Source organism: Gossypium arboreum, chromosome 8, assembly GCF_025698485.1.
Source record: "Gossypium arboreum isolate Shixiya-1 chromosome 8, ASM2569848v2, whole genome shotgun sequence".
Lineage (NCBI taxonomy): Eukaryota > Viridiplantae > Streptophyta > Magnoliopsida > Malvales > Malvaceae > Gossypium > Gossypium arboreum.
Window position 1 is genome coordinate 8660046 of NC_069077.1, and position 12091 is coordinate 8672136.

General features: G+C 28.2%; 1 protein-coding gene and 1 long non-coding RNA gene across 2 annotated transcripts; one reads left to right on the top strand and one right to left on the bottom strand.

Annotated features, from left to right (window-relative positions):
- The first annotated feature begins 2190 nt into the window (after positions 1 to 2190).
- On the top strand, positions 2191 to 3110 carry LOC128296263 (uncharacterized). The gene is made up of 2 exons (XR_008286809.1): positions 2191 to 2490; positions 2768 to 3110. It is a non-coding gene; the product is annotated as an uncharacterized LOC128296263 (long non-coding RNA).
- A 666-nt stretch (positions 3111 to 3776) lies between these two features.
- LOC108469438 (chlorophyllase-1) lies at positions 3777 to 5772 on the bottom strand. The gene is made up of 2 exons (XM_017770321.2): positions 5401 to 5772; positions 3777 to 4774 (listed from the first exon to the last, which is right to left on the bottom strand). The coding sequence occupies exons 1-2, from the start codon at positions 5671 to 5673 to the stop codon at positions 4100 to 4102; spliced, it is 948 nt and encodes a 315-aa protein (XP_017625810.1). The 5' UTR covers positions 5674 to 5772; the 3' UTR covers positions 3777 to 4099.
- Positions 5773 to 12091: the final 6319 nt, after the last annotated feature.

Genomic DNA, 12091 nt, shown 5'->3' on the forward strand with positions numbered 1-12091 from the left:
AGACGATAGGGCACGATTCCCAATTGTCGAACGTCGAACATTTCCTTCGTTTTAAAATTTTTTTAGAAAACATGAACGAAATTCTAAAGAGACATCCGATTATTTTGGGCAAACAAGAAATTGCAACCCAGCACGATAGGGCATGATTCTCCGAATTGCTAAACATCGAACATCGTCTCCGTTTTAAAGAATTTTAAACGAATAATTATAAACCGCTTGGAATACACTAATTTAACTTGAATTAGATTTAGAGAATTAGAAATCATAAAGTGATATTTGTAAATCAAATAAAATAAAAACGGATAATATACATGAGCATAATAGATGCATTAATATAAAATAAAATAAGAGACGAGAATAACAAAATTAGCTAACAAGCGAAATAATCACAGATCAAATATAACGAAAAGTAAAATAAAAACTTAAGTAAATGATATATACGTAAATAAATAAATAACACAAACAATGATAAAAATAATAATAATAATAATAATAATAATAATAATAATAATAATGCAATGATAGTAAGAAAGAAAAAGTGATAACAATAATATGTCAAATAATAAAGATTAATAATAATAAATATAGCAAAGATAATGGTAAGAATATACAATATATATAGTATTAGAGGTAAATACACAATACATGCATATTAGAAATAATCATAAAAAAACAACTATTAATAACTATATAAATAGATATATAGTACTTGTATATACATGGCATAGTTTAAAAAAAAACATGAACATAAGATAGTATGAGAAATAATAATGTATAAATGATGTAGTATTAAGGTATATGCATAACAATAAAATGCAATATTAAAAGATATATACACGTAATATCAAAATGTACCCGTATTAAAAAATATATACATAATAAAAATGCAATCTTTGAAATATTTACATAGTATATACATGCTAAAAAATAATAAAAAGATATTAATGATATTACATAGATATATACATATATCAAAATGAACACATGATAATACTCAAAGCATGTACACAATATATAATATATAAAAATATATAAATATAATATTTATAAAAAATACATATACGGTATAATGTTAATATGTATGCATAATATGGGGTATGATATAATATTTAAATGTGTATACATGAAATATATATTAGGAATAATAATAATAATAATAATAATAATAATAATAATAATAATAGTAAAATCAAGAGTATCTAAAAACATAAATAAATGAACTTTTAGTATAAAAAGTTAAAGGAGTAAAGAAATAAGTAGATGAACAAGATAATAAATAAAACAATTTAGTTTGAAATTATAAACAGAAAATAAAATAAATAGAACAAATAAGACAAAAATAACAAATAATATTGATGGAGCAAAAAGGACAACATGGTAAGGATATTAATAGTAATAATACAATGAGCAGTTGTAATAAGCTATGAATGTAAAAATAAAGGCAAAAGAATAGTACAAAATAATGGTGAAATAAAAATAAAGAAAAAACAAAATGGAAACTAAAAGAATTTGAATTAACATAAAATAATGAAGTCTAAGGCCTAAAATATAGGTAAATTAATAAATATAAAAATAAAATAAAATATAAGGGTTGAATTTAAAAGAGCAAGTAAATAAAATACTAAAGAAAATAAAAATAAAACCGAATATTGAAAATAATAAAAAATGAAAAATAAACAAGATTAAATAGTCAAGGAACCGAAAATAAAAAAGAAATGAACTTTAAGGGATAAATTAAAAAGTTAGAATTTGAGCTAAAATGAGATACATGTAAGGGAAGAGGGACTCATATTGTAAATAATGAAAAGAAGGCCATCAAGGATCGAAATGAATCACGCTAAAACAACGAGGGACTAGCTGGAAAATATTCTTAGCCTTTTATGTGCAGTGTTTCGAAGGACCCAGATGTAACCCAAATGAAATCTAAGAGCTAAATTAAAAAAAAAACAAAAGAAAACAGAAAATGGGGCCTGGTCGAATAGAGTTGCAAAGGAGAAGGACTAATCTAGCAAATCTCCCATTTAGGGATGATGCACACTCCACTCCACCAAACACGCCATTTCATCATCATCATTTAAACCAAAAAAAAAAAATTTTCTTTTTTTTATTCCATTGCCAATTTTCCTTTTTTTTTATTCCATTACCAACTTTTCCTTTTTTTATTTTTTATTTTATTATTCCATTACCAGCCTTCCCCCAATTTTAAACAAAAAAAAACAGAGAGCTTCCTTGCTCTCTCCCCCTTTCCCTTCTCTTTTATTTTCTGCTAGGGTTTCAAAGAAACCCATCATTGGCGCCTTTCAACCGCCGCGCCACCACCGCACTCGGTGGCCGGCGATATACCAAAATGGGCTCCTTTAGCTCTCTCATTTTTTACTTGTTGGAGGCTAGTTCCAAAAATGAAAAGACAAGGGTTCAACCCCCTTTTTAGACTCAACCACGCCAAACGGAGGGGAAGGCTCCGATAACGCGGCGACGGGGCCGGATTTGGTGAGAATCCTTCCTCTTTCCTTTTATTTCTTTCTTTTTTGTATCTTTGTTTAATAGATTTGTATAAAAAATAAAAGAAATATTAAAGAAGCAAGAAAACGAAAAACGAAAATAAAGAGAACAAAATCGGAGATCAACCTTCTGTGTGTTTTTTGTTTGATTCCTTGAAAAATACGTAAGTGATACAATTTTTGGATCCCCCCTTTACTATGAAAAATTGAAGGCTTTATAGCCAAAAACCATACATTTTCTACCTATTTCTTTGCTCCAATTGTAGGTGTTGAAGAAACATGGGCGAAAACATGGAGCGGGGTATACGGGGATCCTGTCTGGAGTGCTGACGTGGGGGTTGAGTTTGTAGTCTGCTGAAAATTTTTGAGATTGTGGGCTGGTAGGGTTAGTTTAGGTTGTGGCCTGATGGGGGTTTTAATTTGGGCCATGTATTATTAATTGGACTGTTTTATTATTTTTTTTGGATTTTTTTTTATTTGGGCTCGGGCTAAGGTTGAAATTAGGTTTGGTTTTATTGGGCCTCGGGCAAAATTTGGGCCTTACAATAATTTTTGGCCCCTAAACTTGACAGCTAAATTCATTTTGATACTTATATATTTTTTACTCAACTTTGGCATTTTAACTTGATAATTAGGTCTATTTTGATTTTTAAACTTGAAAATATAAAATTTTAATAATGTAACACTCAAAGATTATGTCATATCATAACTTAAATATTAAAATAATTATATAAAATTTCAGATGATGACATGATAAATTTTAGAGTTTCACATATAATGTTCTAATAATCAAATCAATGCTTGAACCAGTCAGACCACTAGTTCTGGATTTAATTAGTTTGATCAATTAAACTACTAGACTAACAATAATTGAAATTTTATAACAAAAAACTTTAAAATGTAAAAAAAAATATTAAATTTGTTCAACCTATTCAACTATTGGTTTTTGTCCCAATTTTCGATTGTTATCAATTTCAAGTAATTTTTTATTCAATCGTTTCAACTCCTTTGTTTGGACTAGTATATTAGTCGATTCTCAATCCAATCAATCTGACCAACCAATTCAATCATGTTCTAAAAATATTGATCATATCATCAAATATTGACGGAATTCAAGTTCAAGTACCAAAATAGATATAATTATTAAGTTCAAGTATTAAAATGAACAAAAAAAAAATGTGCAAGTAGTAAAGTAATGCTAACATAAGTTTATCTTAAAATCGTTCATTTCAACTCATCATGCTTATATGTTAATTTTTAATGTTTGAAGGAATATTTTTAAAACTCACATAAACATTTTAATTGAATTTAATGTTTGAAGGAATATTTTTAAAAATTCACATAAACATTTTAATTGAAAGGAATACCATTTGTAACGTTGTAAAAGTAGATAGAATAAATTACACCAAAGTAAAGTATAGCATTGTGGTTTAAAGAGATTAAATCACTAATTCCGAGTATGATAGAGGGACCAAAACCATATTTTGACCAATATTTATTCTATCATACATAAAAGCGTATACTACCCAAAAGGAAACAAAAGATCTAAAGGAGGCCTACATAATAAAATCTTACCACGCCCAAATCCAAGTTCCGCCTTAAGAAGCATCGAACTGAACTTGATCAAGTACCACGGGAGCAACGTCAGGTTCGTTCACTATAGTATTAAAATCCACTTCATTATCTTGAAAATAGTAATTCAGAAACGCAATGACGATACCACCGATGCATCGCCTCAAGGGATCTCGAGGACCTTTCCCATTTACGCACGTAGAATCCGCCATTTTCCCCATAAGTCCTGACAGATCGTCATTTAACATATCCATGTGACCATAATTTTTGGCAATAAAATGAGCTCGTGGGGGATTGGACTCGTTGAAAAACTCCTCGTGGTTATACTTCTTAGGAGCGTAAGGGCATGACATCAAGCTCTTGGACTCGGGACCTAAGCCAGTATCGATGACAGCTATCGGAAATGGGATGTCGAAAGATTTGGGTTTGTAGGTTAAGATGTGGGGGGTGGTAGTGCCAAAATTGTTGCCAGCAACAAGGTCGATGCCAATTAGTGTGGAAAATTTTTGGATCGGGTCACCGTATCCGAGTGCGAGCGCAAATGCTATTTTCCCACCCCTACTGTGGCCTGAAAGAACAACAGTCTTTAGGTTTGGTTCAATATTTTCAGGGAGTACAGACTGAAGGCCTGATTGTAACCAATTTGCCACTTGTGCTGCACTCTCAACGTCCCTAATTCCCTTGGGAGGCACTCTATACAGCTGAAAAACCAAATCAACAACACTGTTAAAAGAAATATATATATAATATAGGTTAAATAAGTTCCAAGTCACTGTACTCTTTTATATTTAAAATTTAATCCCTTTATTTTTTTCAAATTTCAAAATGAAAAGTTCAATTGTTAATATAATTAATTTTTTTAATTAAACTGAGGTTCATTATCTCTTTTTCTTTCTTGGTCCAAATTTAGAAAGAGTACAAAAGTTTAAAGTATATTTTTACTTATATTATATTTAAGTATATGCATAATTCTAACCCAAATTCAAAAAATTCAGCCGATTGAACAAAGTGGTTATTTCTGATTATAGACCCTCTTAAAGTTTTTTAATTCAATTTAATCCTTTTAGTACAAAATTTGTATGTTTACCGCAACAATTTATATATATACCTCAACCAAAATTTTTTGGTTTCGCAATACCATAGTCATTAGCAACCCAAACACAATCAACCCAAAATTATTTGAATAAAAGGAACTCAAAATGATCCAACCTCCAAACTTGAAAATGATCGAATCCTAGATGACCCAAAAAAGAAAAAGTCTAAACTCAAAATTTACTTAAACCTGAATCAACACAAATTCAAAATTTAGAGAGAGAGAAGGGAGTACCTGAGGAGCGACAAGAATGAAACCATGGGAAGATATGTGGTTGAGGAGGTCAGTGTAGAAGATGTTGCGAAGCATGAAGCCATGGAAGAACAAGATGACAGGGTAGGTGCCTTTACCGGAAGGTGTGACGATCAACAATGGCTTTGGAGGTAGAGATTGGGTTGTTGAATTTGATGATGAATCCACGGATATGGTTTGTGTCTGGTATTTTCCGGCGAGGAAAACCGGCAACACTGTTGATGAACCAGGCTTCGTTTTCAATAGCTGTGCCATGATGGTACTTCTTTTATCACAACTTGGGATACGAAAATTACGTAATGGGTTCCGTATTTATACTCTGATTTTCGTCTCCCGATTTGTTATCTTTTCTATAAGGATATAGGCAAACTAAAAAAATATATATATTTTTATCGGACTTATATTACATTTTAGCTATTTATATTTAAAATTTTACGTTTTAATCACTTACGTGGTTCGAAGTGATCACTCTACCGTTAAAATCCATTACTTCCCTAACCCAGTCCTATATGGCAGTCCAAATGAGTTTTAAATGTCAACTTAGATGTTTAGTTGTTAGGATGAAAATAAGTTATTAATTAAATAAATTTAATTTGGACTGTCATGTAAGACATTTAAGTTGGCATTTAAAACTCATTTAGATTGTCACGTAGGACCACAGTTAGGGAGGAAACAGAGTTTAGCAGTAAAGTGACAACTTCGTAACAAAACTGTAACTTAAGTAACTAAAACCTAACATTTCAAACATAATAACTAAAATGTAATATGAGACAAATAAAAGAGACTACTTTTATATTTACCCATATTTTAAAAAATAAGATGATCTTTAATTATTTGGACAATTGAGTATCCTTTTTGTTTGGGGGGCGGGATGATACGATTTTTTTTTAATTTCTTATTTTAGAAAAAAAATTAGGACACTTCTTTTAACAGTGATTCCTTAATGTGGCGTTTGTAGATTAAAAATTACTAAATTATTAGAAATATATATTTTAGTCATTTAATTTTAAAAAGTTATAAAATAGTCATTAAATTATTCAAAAGTTATCATTTAAATTACTGGGCTATTAAATTTTTTTTTTTAAAACCTGACTTGTAAGTTTCAAGCGACAATTCGATGATCGATATGATGAAACAGTACCTATCGACAAGAAGGAGAACATACATTAGATCCAAATCAATTTGACAATCAATGTCAGTGATTGAGAAAGAAAGTTGTTTAGATTTTGATTCACAGATTCATGACGTTCAAAATTGGTTCATGAAAAAAGCTTGAACTGTACAAATAAGATAAATGAAATATTTTGATTAGTGCAAACGATGCAAATAGATAATGCCATATTTTAAATGAAAACTTTAGAATAGTTCAATGATCATTTAACTTTTTAAAATTGAGTGATCAAAGCGTAGACTTATTAATAATTTAATTACCTTAAATGCAATTTATCCTTGTTATTTTTAAGTAAGTGACATGTGCAACTTACATAATAAATATGTCATTTGAGGTAGTAATATCACTATTAAAGTAAAAGTGTCCTAATTTTTTTTAATAATCTCATTATAAATTTTGATAATATCTGTTTTTTCTAACACAATGTTTAAAACTACTCATTGTTCATTCTCAACCCATAAACAGGAGGGATAATGCGCTTCAGCGCACTCGAACCCACGTCCTCCTACATTGACAATTATGTCCATGCTAATCTAATTAAGACTCAATCGATAAAAGTACTTTAATTTTTTAAATAACATAAAAGTTATCATATTCTTTTGGATAATCTACAAAAATAGTCACTTTTGTTTGTCCCAGGTTACATTTTAGTCACTTATGTTTGAAATTTTACATTTTAGTCACTTATGTTATTATTTTGTTACGAAGTTATCACTCTACCATTAAGTTCCGTTATCTCTCTAACGGTAATCCTACGTGGCAGTCCAACTAGATCTTAGGTGCCAACTTGGATTTCTAAATGGGATGAAAATAGATTTTTAATTAAAAAAATTAATTAATTAAAATTTTTAAACCTAAACCTTAACTAAAAAAACTATTCAATCTCCTATTTTTTATTTTTCTTCTGTCTCTTCTTTTTTTCAATGGTTTTTTTTATTTCACTGGAAAAACTATTATTAAGATCAATATAGTTGAAATTAAATTGACCTCTTCATAAAGGGTTCAGGCATGTCTCCTTTGCATTCCTCTATCTCTTTTATTCAATACTGAAAAACAAAAAATTGAATTTTTTATTGTTTAATGAAATCCCTAAATTAAAATTCTTGAAATTAAAAATCGGTTTCTTCTTGACTTCAGGTCACTTTATTGACAGTGAAATCAATGTTTAAGCTTGAAAATGTATGGTACTTTTCTCTTGTCTAATGTTTTTCTCCAGTTGGATGGCAGGGCTACGATTGAGTTAGAAATTCTTAGATTTTTTGGTAATCCACTTGAATTCCTTCAAAAATTTTAATTTAGGGTTTTTATTAAACAATAAAAAATCTATTCTTTTATTTTTCAGTATTGAATGAAAGAGATAGATGAATGCAAAGAAGACATACCTGAACCTTCCATTGAATCCATCTTTATGAAGCAGTCAATTTGATTTCAACTATTTTGAACTTAATAATAATTTTTCCAGTCAAATGAAAAAAAAATCATTGAAAAAAGAAAAGATGAAAGAAAAATAAAAAAGATGAGATGAACAGTTTTTTTACTTAAGGTTTAGGTTTAAAAATTTTAATTAATTAAATTTTTTAATTAAAAATCTATTTTCATCTAGAAATCCAAGTTGGCACTTAAAATCTAGTTGGACTGCCACGTAGGATTACCGTTAGAGAGATAACAGAACTTAACGGTAGAGTGATCACTTTGTAACAAAATAATAACATAAGTGACTAAAACGTAATATTTCAAATATAAGTGACTAAAATGTAATCTAGGACAAACAAAAGTGACTATTTTTGTAGATTACCCTATTCTTTTTTTTTAAATGTTTATCTCAATTGTTATGTTTTTATTAAAAAGACTTAGATTTGCTACAATGTAATTAAAATTTATTTTCAATAATTATGGTAAGTTTAAAAGAGTATATAAATTCAATTTTAAAAATAATATTACTAAATAGAAAATTCTAAATTTGAATATATCTTAAAACCAACATAAATAATATAAATATATAAATATATATATGTATTAGTACAAATAAATACATTTGATTTGTTTGTGTTTTATCATTTATGATTTCTTTGCCCAATAACGTGGTGGATCCATTGACCATTGTGGGTGTCAACTGAATTTTTAAATACAATTTTTTATTAATATATTAATAATTTAATAAATTATTTTATAAAATTATTAATATAAAATATATAAATAACACGATAGTATAGAATATTCACCTTCTCCAAGATGATAAGAAATTAATGTTCACCAATCATTCCATTTCCTTAATAAAAAGCGAACCGCCGGAGCTGTCTAATTTAATTAAATCGCATGCAAAACTCGTGTAAGATTTCATTGTGAACAAACCTAAGGGGCTGCTAAAAAACAAATCCACGAGAATAATAAGCTCAGTACTAAACATTCATCAACCATCAATTTGTCTTTTTGTACCAAAAACAAACAACCACCATCAATTTGTAGCGTTAACTACAAAGGGAAAAAACCAAGTCGATCACATGATTTCTGCCAAATGGTCCCATGAAAAAAAAATGCAGTTGTACGGTGTGATAGTCTTTCATTTCGTTTTTAAAAATAGAATGTACAGGCCAATTTTGGGGCCCAATTTCAGACCTACTAACCTAATATCATTACAAAAGGCCCGTTTACAACTTTAACCCATCAAGCCCAATACCCATTACAAACAAACTAACCCACTAACCCAATACTACAGCCCAATACTTAAAATTATCCAAAACCCCTAACCCAATTAAACCTATCAGACCCACTAACCAAACCCTAGCCACCCGTACCCTTAACCTGCAGCACCGAACCTACCCTCTGACAGCACTGCAGCACCGCCCCACCGGTCATGTCCTCCACCGACCCCTCTGTAGCATCGACCATGCTCTGTAAACAAGCAAAACAGAAGCAATAATAGAAAATAATAATAAAGTATGTAAAAATTAGGCTATATAAAGCCATCCAAACAACAAATGGAGGGTTCCAGATTCGGTAGTAAGGAAAAATAAAAAACGAGAAGTAAAGCATTCAATTTCAGAGCCAATATAGTGATTCAATCATCATTTAAATATAAAAATAGCATACAGGCAAACAAAAAAACACAAAAGATCAACGAATCAGAAGTCAAAAAGACCGAGAGGTGATTTTTTTTTCCTTTCTCTTTTTTATATTTCTACTTCGTTTTAAACCCCATTTTAGTCACCTATACATACAAAAATATAATAAATAATAAAAAAAGCAAAAAAAAGGAGAAAAAAATTAGAAAAATACCTCACACTGCCATGGCCATGAGCCTCCTATTAGCAGTCAGATGATGGCCCCTGCCAAGTTTCTCCTTCCTTTCCCTTCTCTTCTCTCCTTCCCTCTTTTCCTTTTTTCTTTTCCCCCCGGTACAAATGAGCTTTTTCAAAAAAATTTAACTTATATAGGGGACCAAAACGATATAGGGGACCAAAACGCACCGTTTTGGTCCCCCCATTTTAAACAAAACGGTGTCGTTTTAGGCCCCGGGTCGGGTCGACCCGACCCGCTCCAACAGGATTCGCGTGTTTCTTTTTAGCGGAGGGGCTATTTGCGCGTTTAACCCCTCCGATTTTTAAATGGTTTATAATCAAGTCTTGCGATAGTTTTAATTTGGCCCTGAGTTTTTGCATGGTTTTCAATTTAGTCCCTTGCACTGCGCTACGTTTTGGACAACAGAGAATATTGCGTTTTTGGTCCTCACTGTTTTCTCGCGTGTTCAAATAGGCCCTTTCCTTTTTGTTTTCTTTTTAAATTGGCCCCACAACTTTATTTTTAATTTAATTTTAGTCCTTTTTTTTCGTTTATCTTATATCTTTATTAAATATTATTGTTATTTTGAATTATTAGTATTATTATTATTATTATTATTATTATTATTATTATTATTATTATTATATATTCTTGCTTTACACGTGTATATATATATATTTTCATATTCAATGTTTTTATTTCACTTTATTTTAATATTTTATTAATGTTATATTTGTTTCTTTTATATTTCGATATTATCCTTATTATTATTATTATTATTATTATTATTATTATTATTACCATATTACATGTTTTGTTATATATGTAATTTATATATTATGTATATTATCATTTTATTATATATTGTGTATATGTTGAATGTTGTATTGTTCATGTATTTTACTATATATGTACATAACTTTAATATATATATATATATAAGTGTATTTTATGTAATATTATTATTATTATTTTAATATGTATTTAACCTTGAAATCATATGTGTATATATTATGTAAATGATTTAATATTATATTACATATGTTTTTTTATATATGTTATGTATATGAGTTTTAATATTATATTTTATATATATTATTATATATATTTTAATATTATTAGTTATATATTTTTATACTATTATATGTCTATCTCTAATATTATATTGTATATTTCTAATATTATTATTTATATATATATATATGTGTGTGTGTAAGTATGTGTGTAGTGTACAAAATAATTTTATTGATATTATTATCATTTCTAAGGCATGTATGTATTATATATGTTCTATATATGTTATATATATTTTAATATTACTAGCCATATATTTCTTATACATTTCCATGTACCTATTTTTATACCATCTTGTGTATATATTTTAATATTATATTGTATATATATATATATATATTCTTAATACCACATTACGTATATATCATGTATATATTTATTTTATCCATATTGTATTTATTATTAATATTAATACATTTATTTTATCATACGATATATATACCTTTTTATTTTTATTATTTGTGTATGTCGATTATTGATTTTGTATTTATTATTTTCACTATTGCTACTTATTATATCATTACTTGGTGTACATACATCTTTTACTATTATTAGTATAAATGTATTTTCCTTGTCCATAGTATTCCTAATATTATTGCATATGTTCATTTATACTATGTGTACTTGTATCTAGTACGATATATATTTAGTAATATTGCACATATATGTTTATTAGGCATTATAGGTTCATACATCATGTATATATGTCATATATTATATTTTTGCATATTATCTTATGTATATATTACCTTATATTATTATTACTAAATGTACTTTATATTTGTTCATGTTTGGTTTTTATTTCTCTTTAAATATTATTATTTTGTTTTGCTAATGCTCTAATATTATGTTAACATTTTTATTGATATTGTCATTGTTTGCATCTTTGACTTATTTTAAATTCTTATTTCATGAATATTTTTATGTTTTAATTAATAATCGAGGAACATATCGATTTAACATGAAATCGTAAATTTCATCACTATGTTGGATGGAATTTGTCGGCTCGTGTTAAAACGATATATCCTCCTAAAAAATCAAAAATTGAAAGTTCTTGTTTTTTAAATCAGATCACGATTGGAATTTAAATTGAACTCGTATTTTTGAAAATCAAGACAACACATGTTTAAAAGATACCAATTTTGGGCG